This window comes from Pleurodeles waltl, chromosome 2_1 (genome assembly GCF_031143425.1).
Source record: "Pleurodeles waltl isolate 20211129_DDA chromosome 2_1, aPleWal1.hap1.20221129, whole genome shotgun sequence".
Classification (NCBI taxonomy): domain Eukaryota; kingdom Metazoa; phylum Chordata; class Amphibia; order Caudata; family Salamandridae; genus Pleurodeles; species Pleurodeles waltl.
In genome coordinates, this window is record NC_090438.1 from 901413188 (window position 1) to 901432748 (window position 19561).

The 19561-nt window shown below is 41.4% G+C and overlaps 1 protein-coding gene across 2 annotated transcripts in view; it reads right to left on the minus strand.

Annotated features, from left to right (window-relative positions):
• HIVEP1 (HIVEP zinc finger 1) overlaps window positions 1-19561 on the minus strand; it is a 453353-nt gene that overhangs the window by 86840 nt on the left and 346952 nt on the right. For both annotated transcript variants that reach the window (XM_069218827.1, XM_069218828.1), the window contains 2 exons: window positions 17157-17290; window positions 2892-3067 (listed from right to left, as the gene is read on the minus strand). In XM_069218827.1, coding sequence (XP_069074928.1) covers window positions 2892-3067; window positions 17157-17290 — 310 coding nt within the window. The remainder of the gene's footprint in view (window positions 1-2891; window positions 3068-17156; window positions 17291-19561) is intronic.

Genomic DNA, 19561 nt, shown 5'->3' on the forward strand with positions numbered 1-19561 from the left:
TAGGTTTGGGTTTTTAATTTTTAACAGTAGATTTCCTTCACACAAAACATTAAAAGGCTTTACTTTGTCATCGAGTTTGGTACCCTAGTATGTAAAAATATTCAGTGAAGAATGTTTATAAATATACAATTGTTTTTTAGTAGGCTGCTAAAATATGTATTTTTGTGTCATTTCCAAATGCCTTACATTGAGATAATTAGTTAACCATTTCATATCCTATCATAGGTAGTGAAAGCGGCTGGTGAGTGGAGCTCATGAGTTAGTCCAATGTGTACTGTGTAAATCTAAAAGTAACAAATGTCAAACAGGCTTAGACCCCCAAATGGAACATTTGGCAATTATCTTATACTCGGAGTGCTTGGGTTTCTCTTGCTTCTCTCTCACGTTCATGTAAGTTGAGTAAGAGGTCAATAAAGTATTGATCGATGCTGCAGTAATACACGCCAATCCAGCACCAAGGGGTGCCACAATGACCCCATTCATCAAAATGGTAGATAACAGTGTACAGTTAGTGGATGCGTAAATATAAATGTTAGTCATAATTACCGTGAAATAAAGTATTCCTCAAAAAAAGAGTGCCAATATAGTCCTGTGTGTGTAGCTCAACTCACACGGGCTATATTTATTAAAGTACTTGGGGGTACAATAGGCACCTGTTCCCATTTAGGGGATCCGATGCATTTTGGGATTGCACACTGGGTCACAGAGGTTACCGAGCCCCCTCTGTAACTGCTATGACATGTAAGCAGAGTTAGTAACCCTGCAGTGGCGACATACAAATGAGAAAAACCCCTTTACGATGGGCATACATCACTGTACCTAAGACATGTGCAAGGTCCTCCTGAAAGCTCCTACTGGGGTGGGGTGCAGAGGGATCTCCAAGTGGGGGCCCCGTTCAAATGGAGGCCAGGGTGCACATCAGTACGCAATGGCTGAGTGAAACAGCACAGGTGTATGATGGTACCTGCCCCAACAGAGGGACTTCAGGGTCTGGCGATCACTTACACACACAAAGCAGCAGTGAATTGCTGCTCTGTGTGTGATGTGCATACTATCGCCGTGCGCTAGATGTGGAGATTTCACTTTGTGCATACTTCATATTATTAAAGAATGTGCACATGCAAAGTGGCCACTGATGACATGCTAAGCGTGCACCTGTGGAGCACGTTTATAATACCACCCCAAAATATCTTTAGGAGAGGCAATGCTGACCCCCCAAGACATCTCCACGGGTCTATCCATGTGAGTTGGGAAGGTTTCATCCACGGACTATAGTCTGTGTTAACATCCTATACTTTTTTTTCCAAACAGAGGCCATGAGTGCCACTGTGCATGCAATGAGATCGTTAAAGGCCGCACGGTGTCTGCATTTGTGAACCTGGCACCAGCCCTTGAGGCGAACCTGAAAAGCCCCCTGAAGGTGGGTGTTGTCTGTTACTTTACCCAGCTACCTGGGGGCAGTCTGGAGGTACACCAGCAGACAAAGGGTGACGCGAGTGAGGGTGTCTGGCTCATGTTTGTCCACGGTGCCCTGTTTTGGGTGGTACTAAGCCTTGTATAATGCCTCAGGGAGTAAAACAGCAGCCTCTGAACTCTACAGTGACCCGAAGGTTACAAGTTAGAATCCTGGCAAGGCCAACTGAATCTTTTACTTACCAGGTTGTTAAATTGAGCGCCATTAAATTGATTTATACCTATTATTTACAGCTCTTATAATTGACAAAAGAACGTTAATAAGTTACATCTAAAGGACGTTTCGCGACAGCACGGCTGAGGTTTTTGTTTTTAGGTTAATGGACCTGCCTTACCCTTCAAGATCCGTCACTAGCAACCCCTTCAACAATAAACCCCGGTTTTTCATTATTTTATTTAGACATTTAGTGCTGAATTAACCATCAGAAAACTGGGCTCAAATCAACTACATGCATAATTCTGAAGCCTATCTGATGCTACTAAACAGGGAGCCTGCAGCACATATTTTGCCAACCAATACCCATGAGAATAAACCCCTTCGATACTTAGCCATCTAGAGCTGTGAAAGAGATCTCGTGTAATTGAATAGAACGGAGACAGTTCACTAACAATAAGGCAACTCCAAGTTTTACTCGGGTACGTTACTTGTTTTAATAGAGAAAGCTTTCTGCGCAGGGCCCCATCCGCTGGGACACACTGCTGTATTCGAAGAGTATGGAGGACTCTGAACACGGAAAACGAACCTACTCACCCCAGACCTCCGGTCTACCCGGGTCAACTTGCCTCATCTCATCTGCTTTGCGTTCACGCCACTTTTATGGAGGGTCTCACACCCACTATGTCTTCTATAAGGGAACAGCAGGAATGGCACTCTTCCCGGCCTCTCTGCCTGAAAGACAACCTAGTGAGCTCCTTTACATACTCGGATGGAACATCAGGTGTTTCGGCTGTGCCAGTGTCTCCTTCTAACCTCTCAGCACTTGTGATGCTGATGGTTGTGACAAGTAGAATCAACCACTGATAAACTGTATTGCGTCCCTCCCCTTCGGTCTACTATGCTATCCTCGCATCGGCCACTGGGTGCTGCTGCTGCACCGCGGTTTCTTTCTGTATCTTGTTACTCTTTGCCCCTTTTGGCCAGCAGACTCAATCGCCGGCAGCTTTATCTCCGTGCTTCAGGCGCGCAGTTGTGATAAGAGATGAGTACTTCTGTAGACAGCCTTACTAAGGTTTCATTAACAAATGTATTGCCCTGTCCAGCTCAGTTTGTTGTCCTGCCACATGACGGTTGACAAGGGTTATCCTTAATGGCAACATGCATGCCGTCTCTCTCAGAAACCCTTCTTCTCAAAGAGAGATATGTCCCCAGGAGCCTTTGATGAAAATCTGAGCAGACCTGATGTGGGAAGAAGGCTGACCTTTAGTTTTGAAGGAGAAGTTGCAGTAATTGCAGCGGTAGGGCCGGACGTCTGTGTGCGTCCGAATGTGTTTCTTCAACATGCTCGGCTTCTTGCATCTGATCCCGCACTCCTCGCAGATGTACTTCCCTCTGCCTCTGCCCCGCACATACACGTATTCCTCGTTGGACTTGTAGCTGTTGAAAAATGAAACGAGAAACCACATCTTAGAACAAGTCGAAAAAATAAATTCGCGCTCAAAAGGAAAAACGTAACTTTTAAAGTAACAACGAATATGAACGAGGCGCAAACACAAATATCCGTCAACAAATACGTTTTATATTCGGTAAGAAAAAAACATGCCTTCACAATAATATCCCCGGTATTAAAATACACACATTTCACACGGGAGGGTATAAAGGCAGATACCAACAATGCTATATTTTGTTTCCACCAGAAGAAACTAGAGGCTGCAAAAGAGACCGGCTTCTTCTCCCTGACCCAAGCTCTTGGAAGCCCACAAACTCATCTGTGAAGTACCTCAAGGTTTATCACTCAACCCCACCCTCTAACACGCTGGGGTGACCACCTGGCATGGAGGCAAATTCTGGAAACTGAGTGTAAAAATTCAGGACAATGTCTCAAAATTCGGGACAAAAATTGAGGGCAAAAAGTCGGTGCGGTCTGGCTCTCTTTTTGGTGCTCTAAATGATTTTAAAGCACAAAAATGACTGTGGCAAGGCTACCTCTGACAATATTTAACCTTAGCAGCAGCTAAGAAAGCTTAAGGAAATCAAAAGAGGGCACATTGCATAAGTCCTACTGCACAAAAAGAGATGCACATTACAAAGGGGGAGGCGCACAATAAGAGGAACAGACGCAGAAAATGAGATGTTAAAAAAGAGAAAGACAAGAAGAATAAGAAGAAAGACCAGAAGCAGATAAAGAAAAAGATTGTTGTTTACTAACATACGCTACCCACAATGCAATTTCCTTCCTGTAACACCTTCTTTTTGACTTTTTATACCAAAGATGCTGCCCTCTCTCTGCCACCCTCTTTCTTCCATGGATCCAAAGGAAGTGAGGGAATGTGGGTAATGCACCTGCATCAGCAGCCACCTTCTCTCTTGCCTTTTTTAGCAACTCGGTCCAAACTTCCTGCTTCCATTCTGTGCTGGCTGTTGCATTATATTTGTTCTCAGCATGCTGCGTTGTCTTAGTGCTTTCATTGAGAGTGGGGAGCATTGTCAGTCCTCTGCTCAGAGGATCAATAAAGACATGTATTGTTTTTTTGAAGAGCAGTTTGTTGGGCGGGTGGCAGAAGATGGCAGGGTGCAAGATATCCTGTTATTTTCATACTGTATTATAAAGGAGAGATGGCCATAGGGATGAGGAGAGGGTGGCATTTGTATTTGTAATATTTGCACGTGGAGGTAGGTGGGAAGGGGACAAAGAAGGCCATGTTGTGCATGTGCCTTTAAAAGTCAGGTCTTCAGCTTCTTGTAGAATTCAAGAAGAGGAGAAGCCTCTGATGCGGAGTGGGAGCCTGTTCCACGCTTTAGGAGCAATGTAAGAGAACCTCTGCACTCCTGACCTGGGCCTGTGTATGTGTGGGATATGTGCAAGTAGGAGTCCTGCAGAAAGGAGTTGTCAGGATGGTTGATGGAAGGAGATGCGATTGTTGTGGTAGTGACTCGAATGTGCGTGAGGAGTTTTGAATTACCTTTGTGTCTCGGGAGCTCCCTGAGGTATAGTTTGATGAGTTCTCGGTGGGACGTTGAAGGCTAGTCTGGATACTGAGTTCTGAATGGTTTGTTGTCTTCCAATGAATGCTTGCTTGGTGATCCCGGTGCAGAAGGAGTTCCCATAGCCCAGCTTGCTGGTGACTAGAGTGTGGCAAGTTTTGTGGCATTGATTGGGAACCAACTGAAGATTTCCCTCTAAATTTCAAGGTATGGAAGCAGAATGCTATGGTGGCGATTTCTGTGGTCATGTCCAGTTTGCTGTTGATAATCATTCTGAAATTCCTGGCGTGGGTGCTGAGTGTGGGTTCAATTCGGCCAGCCACTAGTTGGAGTACCATGGTGAAGTGCTTTTGCCAAAGATAGCTGTTTCTGTCTTCTTGGTGTTAAGCTTGACAGTTGACTTTAATCCAATTAGCTACTTGTTTCATGTGTTGGAAGTCTCATCTGAGAAGGAGAGAGAGTATCAGTTGGCGTGTTGTCGGCGTAAGATAATATGTTAATGTTGCATGCACAGGTGACACTGGCCCGAGGGATCATGTATGCGTTGAATAGGGTGACCACCCGTCAGTAATTTACATGGACAGTCTGTAATTTAGGTTCAGTGTCTGTTGTCCGTAATGATTCTCCTCATGGACCACTTTTGTCGGTAATTTGAAAGATGCAGAGCTACAGCCAATCAACTGTCTGCATTTGCTATCCAACGGTCACCCTGGATTGTGGTCACTGTGCATGAGCTGACCAGGGGTTGGCTTACATGTTAATTAGCCAATCCTAGCACTCAACATACGCACATTTAAAAATATTTATGTGTTAAAAATACTGTATATTTCGATATTACTAGGTGGGTGAAATTTATTTTTCATTTGAAAACACTCAGATTTTTGTTAAAACCTAGACTACTTTCAATAGCTAGTGTGCCACATACATCACAAATAAATATTCTTCAGAACAGTCAGCAACAAAAATAGACTTTTCAATTGTGGCCCAGTCCTGAATATGGTGTTGACCTTTAGATCAGCTGATCAGCAAATACGTTTGGATTCACTAATAAAACGACATAGGATGCAATTTACAGTACTTCCAACCAAGTTTACTAGTTAAATATTTCATTTTAGGCAAAGTTTAACCAAAGAAAAAAAGCAATGCGATTTTTAAAGTTGTTTTCCGGTATGAAGAGATTAGTACAACCTGTGAATATGAGCTGAGTTTAAAATCAGCTGCTTTGTTTAATTTATAATTTAAGAAATGTAAATTAAGAAATTATTTGACTTAGACTCAATAATCCTCATAATGCCTATGCTTGAACGGTGAGAGCACATCTTAATGTTCTGTCCCAAGCTAGAATACTGGGCTAATTTGGCTGATAAAGTAAAAATAAAATCTGTAATTCATATATTACAACGGACGTTGAAAGTAACGGACTAGGTATTCTCGGCACCAGTTACTATAAGTTTTGTCAAACTTTAAAACGTCAATTGCCTACAGCCATTACCGACGTACTTGGGAGAATGTTTCTGGGGAAGCTGTGGCTAGGGAAATCACTAATAACATTTGCAGGTGAAGACGACAGTGGTGATTCCAGGAAGCGATAAGCCTGTGTCTACCACATACACTAGGTATATTACCTTACCATATACAGGGCTCCAAAAATTCACTAGACCACTCACATAAGGTTGAGCTATTTTTAATACTACCTCATCCCTTCTGGCAAGTTGAAACTGAACAGGTGTTCTGTTCAATTGAAAAGTGGAGGGGCAATAAAAGATGGCTTTAAATCTTTTTCTTATGTCACATTTGCTCTGTGTTCACAGACAGAGGAAAGTCAGTTTTTCTTAGAATTATTTTCCTTCTGACTGCAGAGTTCCAGGACTTTGTAAGGTGACCTGTGTGGCCTGCTGCTTAGAATGTGAAATAAAAGGATATAGGGTGTCAGGTTTTTCCTAACACATAACATTTAAATGACTAAGTCAACTGTGCAAACATTTCAAACTATATTTCAGTAGTTCTGAAAGCCCTTTTTTATATTTGTGTCATGAAAAAATATTTTAATAGGATGAAAACCAACCAGAACACTTTACATGTTGATGTGCAAAGGATATGTTTTCTGAAACCCAATTTTCACAGATTGTTAATATACTATATAGTTTTATCAGTAAAGCTGCAAGTTTGTGAAGAGGTTATTGGACACTTCTTGGAAAGTTACTGTATGTAGATGACAATATGTTACCACTTCATGATTTAGTAACATATTTATTAAAAATGAATGTTTGAACAAACTGAGAAACACTCCTGTCCTGATGGCAATGTTGTTAGTAAACTGAAAGAAGTCCTAGGTTATGTGGGCTAGACCTCATGGGTATCTGGGCTAGATTCTTGTGATGCATGCAGCAAACTTTAGTCTAGTTAATCAAACAAAAGTGTTTTTTGTTGTACTGCAGAAATGCTGAGCTCACATATTTGAAGGTGCAATCATATGTGAGAATTGAGAAAAAGGTGACTCTTTAAACTATTTGCCTAGGATCACACAATTTGTGACCCGTTTACAGGTCAAGTACATTACAGTTAGGTAGAGTAGATTATTTAAGTTACTGGACCTGCAGGTCTAGTAACATTTTTATGACTTAGAGTCCTGTTCTACTTTATACATATATATGGACTGTGAGTTACGTTAAGTGGAATGATTTCAATAAGTTGACGTCTGAATTTGCGTCTTCTCCAGACTGTAATAATAATAAAAATAGCAACAATAATAATAATAATGATTATAATAATAATAGACTATTATTTTGCAAGTGACAAGAGTGCATAAGCATAAAAAGTGAAAAGAGATGCTTGCTGCTGAATCAGAGCACTGACATTTTGTAATGCCAGGGTAACAGATTTATTCCTAAAAAATAGATCTGTCAAATTCAAAGTTCAATGGAACAATTCTACACATTTTATCGTCACTAAAGCAGAATCTCAGTAGTTTGCAGGGAATTAAATTCCACCTGATGTATCAAGAGTTGGTTAGGGATCTGTACTGCGCACCAGCCATTTAGTTGGATAAAATGTTAAAATAATAAAGAAGGTCTCGATGAACATTAACATGTGTATCTTTTCATTTTCAAAAGTTATATAGGTTTTAGAGGCCCACATTTGGGTAAAAGGTTTAGTTTTGGTGTGGGGATTTGGAGGGTGGATAACAGAAAAAGGGGATAACAAAAAAAAAGAGGGTAACAAAAGAGTAAAACATGAGCAAGGCAGAATGTAGGCTGTCACAAAGCTGAAAGTCCACAGCAATACCAAATTGCTCTAAAGTAATATCAGAGGCCTTAACAGCATAAGACAGTAAACATTGTGAACAATGTACTCCATTAGACTTAACACTATATTTACAAGAGATATTAATAAACAAAAAGATAAGCACTTGCATAAACTATGCAAAATGGATAGGTTGTCCTATGCTTCTGTGCTAACAATTGACCAAAATGTGTACGACCCTGAAGGTGGATAGATAATCACAAGATTTAGCTTTGAAGGGAAGAAAGTTAAAGTACTTTCTTTGTACTGATCCACTCCTGTTTTTAGAACCTGCTTAAAATATCCAATTTGCCTTCTCCATAAGAGGAAGATGGACATTATAAAACGGTTCTCAATCTTGATTTTGATTATGACTGTGCCCCTCTAGGGACATACTAGCCGTGGAGGTAGCGTTTAGCGGCCCAAGGGGACTAGTACGTATAGTACTTGTAAACATATACATAAGACCTGGCCCACAAAAGTCACAAATCGTCCAGATAAAAAAGCTTACAGATTTTTTTGAACCACCTACCGGGGGGCAAGGCATACTCGTTGCAGGAGATTTCAACATGCAGTTGAACTGTGAGGATGATTCTCATCTTAAAAGATTCCAGTTTACACACCCCTGGGACAGATCAGGTCCAGTCCAGGTTGCTTTAAAGCCCTCAGGGGGAGTTTTAGATCTAGTGGAGGATCTGATAAAATCAGTGGGGCTTAGAATAGTCAACGGGAACATGCAATCAGATACTCCCGCGTTGCCTACATACAGGAAAGGCCCATACAAGAGTTGCCTAGACTATGTCCTAGTAAGTGATTTCCTTTGGAATTCCCTTGTTGATATGGTAGTTTTTCCACATGACGATAGTGATCACCAAGCTCTCTGTATACTTTTCTCAATTTTCCCATTTAAATGTAGTCTTCTCTCCAAGTGGGTGAAGGGTAGTACCCTAGCTGCGACAAATGATTACAAAAATGTTAGGTGGGAAATGGTGGCAGATGATGTAAATTTTCAGGTAGCACTATATAAAGTGGTGATATCAATGCTTTCCCCCCTGAAGCACATCGCCTTGATACAATTAAATTGCACAATACTATGGTCAACCAGCTAAGACCCTTTTTTCAGGTAACAAGGAGGCGGGCTGAAACCAGGGTTAGAACCCTGAGGTGGTTTTCCAGCTCTTGCCGACTGGCTAAGTTACGGCTCTTGGAAGCATTGAAGGCAGGGAGTTGCTGTATGATAAGAGCCTCCAGATTTGCATACAAAACTGAGCTGAAAAACGCAAAAAAAGAGTGGGAATCTAAACACTGGAAGGCCATGGTAGACGCTTTACAAGTAAAGGACATAAAATTGTTCTGGAAATTAGTGGCAGATAAAGGATATTCTGGCACCGCGGAGACTTACCCAGTAATTCAGCCCGGACTCTGGGTGTCTCATGTCGGCGCTGTGTACAGTGTGGCTCAAATCAGTAGCTCTACTGCCTCGCCACCTCTCGAGGGGCCCCCTCGTTGACTTACTCCCGGGTTAGCCACTGCACTTAAATTCGATCTGGCCCCTTTTTCTTTAAAAAAAACAAAAAACACTGGCACTCCAGACGTTACGCAAAGGGAAGGCCCCAGGGCTGGATGTATCCCCGGTGATTTGTTTTTGTCCCGACCCAGAACCTGGTCTTTATACTTAAACACACTTAGTAATGAGATTCTGAGAGGCGGGGGGTTCCCTTCCACATGGCAAGGAGTGATTATAATACCTGTTTTTAAAAAGGGCTCAAGGGAACTTCCTTCCAACTACAGGTCAATAAGTTTAATTGATATTAGCCAAAAAGTCTTTTGTAAGAAAATCTTGGCCAGATTGCAGGTGTGGATAGTGGACTCCTACATTCTCTCTGACCTTCAGGCAGGGTTTAGGAAGGGCGTGAGCACAATCAATCAGACATTTAGGTTTAACCTTCTTTGTTGGAAACATCTGTCATTAACCAAGGGCCTTTTGTATGTGGCCTTCATCGACCTAAAAGCTGCATTTGATCTGGTCCCCAGGGATCTATTGGGGAACGTCCTTGAAACCTACAAACTTGATAGTGAGATGTTAAAATTGATTAGGTGTCTCCATGAGGGCACGCAAGCCCAGGTATGCTGGTTCCATGGTGGCGACTTGACAGAAGCCATACATATTGACGGGGGGTTAGACAGGGGTGTGTTCTGGCCCCCACACTGTTCAATCTTTACATCAATGGTGCGGTTGACCAGCTGATGTACTGCAATCAAGACGCCCCAAAGTTAGCAGGAACCCATGTTCCTATCTTAATGTTTGCAGATGACACCTTATTGATATCACAAACCCCAATGGGCCTTCAAAACGAACTCGATGCCTTTTCAAAATTTTGCATCAAGAGGGGCCTAGAGATAAATTCTTCTAAGACTAAATTTATGGCTTTTAATCCTCATAAGTCCTTTAGGGGGAAAATGACTTTGGTAGGCCAATTGATAGAGAGAGTCAGTCAGTTTGATTATTTGGGGATCAGGATATCAGACGACCAACGGTGGACGACACAGATTGAGAAGAGCGTGTCTACTCTTCGACAGAGGTCAGCCGTGATAGCGAGAAAAATTGCTAACTCCATGGAAGGAGAAATTTCCCCCGCTATCACGGTATACAAGGCAGCGCTGTGGCTGCCTCAATCTATGGTGCTGAATTATGAGGGCATATAAAAGAACAAAGAGGATGCCCTATAACCCTAACCTGCCCAGGGTCAAACAATATCATAAACACAAAAGATAGCAGGAAGGGATAAATCCAATCATTAATTTCGAAAAATCTGTGATAAATCCTGATTTTTGGGGACTATTTCTTTCCCTTATTTATTTAAATCATTTTAATAGCGAAGGTAAGCAGTGATTATTCGGTAAACATTTCATATATAAAAACATAAACGAATTAACACAAAAACGTACATAACATTACAAACATTCTAGAAAAATATACATCACATTACAAACATTATAGAAAGCAAAACTTGCTCATTGGATCGTGGCGATGTCACTGGGAAGGGTTATGCCCTTCGTTTATTCTTTATTTTGTGGTCACTAACAGGCGAATCAAATTGTGATCCACTGAGAAACAATGGCTGAGGGCTTGTAGTGCACCCAGCAAAGCGCCCCGTTTGTACGCTGATGGAGATTTCATTGCCTTTTGCTTTCGGTGGCTAACAATCAGGCAGGAAAACAATCCAATTTGCGTGTCCATTGCTGTTGCTCAGCACACGCAATTTGGATTTTTTTTCCTGCCTGGCTGAAACGATCAAGCGCTCCTTCACCTCCGTGATGGAAGCTAGGGAATTAGTTTCCCCAACCTCGGCATGAAGATATAATTACCAGAAGCACAGAGGATTCGTTTAGCCACCTAAAGCAAAAGGCAATGAAATCTCCATCAGCGTACAAACGGGGCGCTTTGCAAATACCCCTACTACCAAAAGTATAAGAGAGGCGGCACTGCCCTTCCCGTGTCCTGATGAGGCCATGAGTTTACAGGCCGAAACTCGTCGATCCATTTTTTACAAGACTGAGGGCCTATAAATTAATGTATAGAGAATAGAGATATGCACCATATAATACCGTTTGAAAGCAATAGACAGGTATTTGACAGCTGGGTGCACTACAAGCCCTCAGCCATTGTTTCTCAGTGGATCACAATTTGATTCGCCTCTTAGTGACCACAAAATAAAGAATAAACGAAGGGCATAACCCTTCCCCGTGACATCGCCACGATCCAATGAGCAAGTTTTGCTTTCTATAATGTTTGTAATGTAATGTATATTTTTCTAGAATGTTTGTAATGTTATGTACATTTTTGCGTTAATTCGTTTATGTTTATATATATGAAATTTTTACCGAATAATCACTGCTTACCTTTGCTATTAAAATGATTTAAATAAATAAGGGAAACAAATAGTCCCCAAAAATCAGGATTTACCACTGATTTTTCGTAATTAATGACTGGATTTATCCTTTCCTGCTATCTTTTGTGTTTATGGAATTATGAGGTCATAGCAACTCTAGTACCTGACGACGGTGGAAAATCTCTTTATGCATAATTTTCAGCGTTTACCGACAAGTACTCCACTCTTACCCCTTAGATTTGATCTAGCCCTAAATGAGATCCACAACGAGGCTGCCTTAAGACCCCTCATGTATTGGGTCCGCCTTTGGACATCCGAATAGCTGTCCCCCTACCAACCAGCAGTTGCTGAGCTTCTAGCGGACCGTGACATGTTAAAAATACCCTGGTTTAAACATATTAGAGATACGTGCCAACTCAAAGTGGATGAGGTGTAGAGTGACCCCCACAACCTAACAAAGGAAGCAAAGGCACGAATAAGGCGGTGTTACTGGGAGTTTATTTTGACCCAACTTTGGTCCAAAAAGGACCGGGGTAGTAGGACGTTACTGTTTTTGGACCACAAATGCAACCCCAAGTTTGAGGCTTATATGGACAATATCAATTCCCCCCTATGTTAAAACCCTTTTTATTAAATTTGGGTTAGGAACTTTGCCTCTTAATACATTTACTGCAAGAAGGTCTATAAACAGAGTTTCTGCCACTTCTGCCCCGAGCAACCAGAGACATTGGCCCATTTTATGTTTTTCTGTCCTAGATATTCGGTGCCCAGGAAGAAGTGGATAATCCCTTTATGTAGACTAATGGGGATAAGGGAGTATAACACATCCTTGCGAATTCTTACAAGCGACAAGGTGGTCCTTGCCGTTGCTAGGTACCTACAAAACGCATGGACCATAAGAACCAGAGAAAATACTGCTGACCGATTGGATTAGCCATAGTCATCCTAGGTGACAACCGATCATCATGGCCATGGAATCATGAAGGCTTGCCTGTTAAAGGAAAAAGGAATTTTGACATTAAGTTTGTATTACTGTTATAACTATTTGTATTAACAGCCCATTTTAGCTTAGACTATTGTAGGAAGAAACAGATTACTATAGGGAATCAAGTCTAGCCTGGCCCCCAGGATTTTACAACTTCGTTAGTTGCTCCAAACTGTTAAGAATTGAGCTTTAACATTTTTACCTAGCAGAATTATTGCTTCTTTTTTAATGTTTTATGTGGAGTTTGTATTTTTTATTAATTTATAATGGTATTGTACGGTCATTGTCGTTGGTTACTGGATACTTTTATGGCTTTCAGCCAAAATAAAGTTATTTACTGATTGATATTGACCGTGCAACAAACAAAATAACCACTTCCACAGGATCAAGAAGCACATCCAAAAACATTACACTTAAAAATGCTGATTTTGTTCTAGCCCCTTCAGTACACTTGTCTATACGCCTATTGCACCCATTCAAATATGCAATACTCTGGCATTGATTGGACTAATGCATCTACGGATTGGCTACTTAAATGTAGGTTCTTACAGCCATATCTAAGCTGGCTTCCATCACACTCTCATTGAGGTTGAAATACTGGTGATAATTCAACATACTTGCAGCTAAACTGTTTGCAGAGAAGTCTCAAAGATGAATTCAACATTACACTAAGATTACAACTGAAGGAAGCAGAGATGTTGCACACTCAACAAATCAATAAGCAAAGACTGCCCTCACTGAACAATGGGATACTGCCCTAACTGAACAATGGTTTACTGTAATAGGATTAGGGATCATGGATACAAGATCATTTGTATTCAAAGCGAATGCTAAAGTTCAAGCAACTGCATGTGAGTTGAGCACACATTTTGGCAAAGTCCTAGTTGTTTTTGGTCAAAATCACATTTTGACAATGCCGTATTGAATTTTTAGATCACTCAGGTCAAATAAGTTTAGACCTTGACTGAGGTGACTCAAGTATAAAGTGTAAACCTGGCAAAACAGGAATAGAGTAATCTGCAACCTAGACTACGGATGCTAGATCATGACCAATCATCTTGACTGATGGCAGGTGCTAGCTTTAATCTCAGTGGGGGGGGGGGTAAGAGTGTGGTGGGGGGTAGGGCTAGATTACCAGGGGGTGCTTTCGAGCAACTGGAGGAAACAACATCAGAAAGAAGGCACTTTCTGTTTTTTGTACTATCTTACACATTAAATGGAGGAATATCAGTGTGAAACACTCCAAAAGCATGGGGTAACCTTGGAACACTAAGCGATATTGAAGGAATTACTTCACGCGATCCAATAAACACCAAACCCTCAATAAGTTTCACATTAAAAGGCAGCTAAATCCATCTACCTGGGAATATTTAGTAAAAGAAATATCAACAGCTTAGCTGTAGTTCTTTTTACAATTATTGCTGTTGTAAAAAAAAAAAGTGCAAACTCTCGAAACTTGTGAGATGGCCGACAAATCCCTTACCATCAAAACCTCGATAAGCCTTGCTCCATCATTTTGCCCAATGTCTTTGATGATGTTTGCTAAATTTATGGACTATTGTGGAATCATCTTTTGTACAAATATTGATCCCAGAAGTACAGCATCGTGGATGATCAACAGCAGAAGTATAAAATGTTGCTAATCCAGCCGGGAACCCTTGCAAAACTCTACTGAATGCTGAATAGGCATTTGATAGGGGGAGGGGGTCACTGGAATGATCTATTTGCCATGATGGTCTAGTTCAGTAGTTCCCAACCTGTGGTCCGGGGACCCCTGGGGGCCTGCAACAGCTTAGAAAATTAAATATGATTAACAGGTTAGGTCTCCAGCTATCAGTACTGACACAGTTGGGTGGAGGGGGTCCCTGGATTCCAATAATTATTCAATGGGGGTCTCCAGGATCCAGTAAGGATAACATGGGGGTCCACAGAAGTCAAAAGGTTGGGAACCACTAGCCTAGTTTACCTGTGGAAGATTTTTTTATTCGGTTGAAAACGTTATTAGGAAACCAAAACACTACTTTGCATAATTCCAGGATTTTTGCAGAGCTCTCATTTCAAACGGACACACAATGAAACGGCCCTCCTTGTCTGTAATTGCTCACCTTTGTATATGAAGTCATTTGTAGTGCATATGCATACAATGATCAAATAATTCTACTGTTGCCTGAGAAAGGACAAGGATATCAACGTATGACAACTATGGGAATGTGTAGTAGTGTTTTTCTATTTGGCTCTCTATTAATTTCTATACACTATTTCTACTGTGCAAGTGTCTCAAATAAAGGCCTACCGGCTGGATTCAATTAAAATCAAATACAGCACTTGCTGCACCTACTTAAGGTGAAAGACTTTTTGAAAAATTTCTTTATCTTTAAATCAAATGACTGCATTTACCATGATGCATTGGGGCTATTTTATGCTGGCGTGTGAGGCAGTGTGCTCCCTTTTTTGTGTGTCTAATTGACAGCTCCCGTGAGCCTACGAGCAGACGAGCTCTGGTGATGCACCTGTTCGCCTACTGAGTGGTACAAAAACCTGTGAAGATGTTCGGCGGCATTTCAAGCAACCCCTTCAGATATATTTTCTCTCTGCTGATGACGGCCGAAAGCCAGAAACACGTGTCCAGAGATACAGCACTTGCTGCACCTACTTAAGGTGAAAGACTTTTTGAAAAATGTCTTTATCTTTAAATCAAATGACTGCATTTACCATGATGCATTGGGGTTATTTTATGCTGGAGTGTGAGGCAGTGTGCTCCCTTTTTTGTGTGTCTAATTGACGGCTCCCGTGAGCCTACGAGCGGACGAGCTCTGGTGATGCACCTGTTCGCCTACTGAGTGGTACAAAAACCTGTGAAGATGTTCGGCGGCATTTCAAGCAACCCCTTCAGACATATTTTCTCTCTGCTGATGACGGCCGAAAGCCAGAAACACGTGTCCAGAGATACAGCACTTGCTGCACCTACTTAAGGTGAAAGACTTTTTGAAAAATGTCTTTATCTTTAAATCAAATGACTGCATTTACCATGATGCATTGGGGCTATTTTATGCTGGCGTGTGAGGCAGTGTGCTCCCTTTTTTGTGTGTTCAATTAAAATCAATCCTTTGTTTTAAGTCACCTCTACAACAACTTGAATAATCACCAGAGTAAAATCTGAGACTCAGTCATTGAGGCACACCAGACTACCCTTGGGTGTATATAAAGCCATACACCATTTGAAGTATATAGAGCCCGATTCACAAAGCAAAATGCAAAACTTCAGATGCATCAAGTTGCACCTTTTTGCACCCAGGGGAATGATCACTGAGGTCACTTCGACATTCCAGGATATAGATTTCAGAATTTTACATCTATGAATGTGAGGCACAACATTTTAAAGTTCATACCACAAGTTTGTGGTTTGCTTACATTTCGTGGGGAATTTAGGTTTCCCCTGCTCTAGATGTGTGGTCTCAGCACTACAGGGTCAGACCAATCATTAGTGCAGCAGATGTAGTGGCACCTAGGCCCAAGAATGTGAGAATCGCACTGCAGCAAGCAGCAGTTATATCATTCAAATGACCATGATTATGAGTGTCTTTTTCCAAGCACTCAGAAGGAAGAAATGTCAATTTCCTGACTTGCATTAGGATCCTTGCAACTGATTCTCCAATAATGCATGGGAGGTTATTGATATCACCAAATTGTAGTTACATGTTTTAAAGACTTTCTTTATAAATAAAATACATTTCCATGTAAAATCCTTCCTTCCTACAACCACGTTGGGGAAATAGGTGAGATCAATGCACTTTCCCACACACTTAATAAGTGCTCAAAGAACAAGATCGGCAATGCAAAGAGGTGTGACTGCCTTGTAGCATTACAGCTCTTACAGGAGCTCACCCAACTAACGCCAGTAATGCCCAGTCGCCCTACAGGTGACAGTAATGCAGAAACAGTGTTCACGCATTGTGTAAGTTCACTAGTCATTACACCTTTGGGTGAATAACAATGAAGCACTTGTCAGTTTTGAAGCAGTGCTTCTGACATTTACATGGATAAATCTAGCCTATGCCACTGAATAGCACATTGAATCGGGTTCCTAGATTACAACGACCTTCTCTCCTTCTCTCTTTCCCTTTTCTGGCACACTGCACACAACCATTCAGAAACAGAAGGACACAGAGGCCCAGCTTCTTCCGCTGGTGATTAAACACTTATGAACTATTCTTGGGCGCCAAACCTTCCATGATACTCAAGACACAAGTGCTGCATTCAATAGCCCTTGACATGAATAACAGTTGTTCTGAGCCAATAAGAGGGCAAATCAATGTTAACTACAAAGTGTCATAGAGCCATTCGAAATACAACATAAAGAGCACACCTAACTCTTACTTACCCTCCATCAAATATTTTTACTCTCCGTGGTTCGTGTTTGGTTAGATAACCCTCCTTGTCGTGTTCAGTGGGAGCCTCTGGGTTCTCTTTTTCACAGACTTCGCTAGCTGTAGCTTTATGGTTAGCTAACCTTTGCTGAAAGGAATTGAGAAACGATTAAAAGTGAGATACAAAGCAAAATCTATACTTGACGTCACAATTTTTAATAAGATAAAATATACTATGATCTAGATTGTATGTTTATTTTATATTTTTATAGTGAATCTGATTTTTTTTTTTTTTTTTTTTTTAAATCGCTCTGTACTTGATTACCTGTTTGACTTTTGCATCTGGCTCCTCACAAACACTCCTGCCGAAAACTGTTATTTTGAGCCCATTATGTTATTCACTGATTTGTGGAGAAGTGTGGCTCAATGGTTAGAGCGGCAGACCCTGAAGCAGAGATCTGGCTCAAGACCAGGGTTCAAGTCCCGCTTCGGCAGGTCTTGGGCTCAATTCCCCTTGACCAGATAATTCTCGCCTCGGTGCCTAATCTAATTCATGGGTCCCACTCTGCAACTCTGGGCAATAGCTTGCTTAATCTCCACAACGGCCCCAACAGCGCTTGGATGCCTGGCTTCACCCTGGGGGTGCTCAGGAGTGGGTGCCTCACAGGGAAAAGCCAGGAAGGGTTCCATAGTGGTATGAGTACAGCGCCTTGAGACCCTAACGGGTGAGTAGTGCGCTATACAAGTGCTAATTTTTAGTCTGAAATTCATGTGGTTCACGGTAAATGGCTCGAAAATATACTTCTGCTTTGAAAGGTACATTGGTTCCAAACATTTGGTTTCCATCTACACCCCGCCCAATTCTTCCTTGCTCACCGTTTTCTTCAAGTCCTCTGTGCTTTCTCCTACTCTTTCCTTCCTTCTGGCGAGTGTCCCATGCCTCCTAATTCATATAACACCCACATCCACTGAGCTTACTTGTTTTTACCCTTTTCCTATTCTTCCACTACTAGATCTTTCCAAGTCCGACAATTATGTTTTTTTCTCCCTCATCTTCCTTTTTCGAGCCCATATCCACTACAAACTACTTACTATCGCACCAATTGCACGTTCAAAGCATTTCAGTCTTCAAGTATTTATAATTGATGATTTGTATTAGTAACTGGTTCGTTTTTTAAAGACAAGTTTCAAAGGAATTTTTAAGTTGTCACCACCAACACCATCTACGATAAAAAACGTAAGTGTGCTAACTAAATCCTACCACACCTTCATCTGTGAATGGTGCTAACACCGTGTCAACCAGCTGAACTTGAAGAAAACCTAATCACTTCTATCATTGCCTTAATCACTTCTCAACACAACAGCAGGTCGTCCAATCTCAGCTTCGCAGGAAACTGCAACAAAAAGCTGAGATTGGGAACTGGCTGCACGCTCTGCAGGTTTAGCGGTGTATGTCTATTAGCTGGAGACTCATGAGAAAGTGTGAGCCTGGGAGTTGGAGATGAAATTACAAACTGTCCAACGAGATACATACAAACGAGGAGCCCAGAACAATGACCGTGGATTTGTAACTGGGTTATAATATATTTTATTCCTCTTCACCAGCTCACATTTTTATCTTTTCCTTGCTACAATGCCTTTTTTGATCATTTTCATTTCACAGTCCTTGGCACATACTTTTTGAACCATTGATATTTGATTCGCTGCATCAAGTAGATATAGGAAAGGAGATGTACATAGATGGTTTTAACTTATCAGCAATATTCATCTCATGGAAAGTCACTGTCTCTGGGATTTATATCAGGAACATATTCGATAGGCCATGGATTGCAATTTTCTCTTGAACATTACAAAGTTGAAACTACCAGCGAGGTTTTTCCTCAAGCAATGCTAACCTCCCATCCAGAGTTCCACAAGTCGGAATGTGGGATAACATTAATTACAGGAGACTTCTCACCGTTATTGATACGATCTGTGACTGCACGCTATCATCTAGTGCCCCTTGATATCCAAGATAAGCGGTCAGAGACAGGCATCAGAGCTCCAAAACATACAACAATTTTTCCCCTCTATTAAAGGAAAGCCGTGACACCTCCAATCTGCTGACAATAAATAAAAATTTATTTGGAATAATGACTCCCCTCCAACGCGTTTCGGCCTTAGCCTTGGTCACGGATGGAGTGTGTATGTGAAAACACCAGTATAAAAAAACATTAAATATAAAAGACGGACACATATTTGTTCTAATACCCTCTCCTTGGCACTATGAACTGTGCTACCCACACATATCTTCTGACAGGGGCATATTAGACAGTATACGCAGTATGTTGTATTGAAATTGAAATGTCCTTTGATAGCATGTTCTTTCTTAATACTTGTCAATTCATAGTGCCAAGAAGAGGGTATTAGAACACAGAAG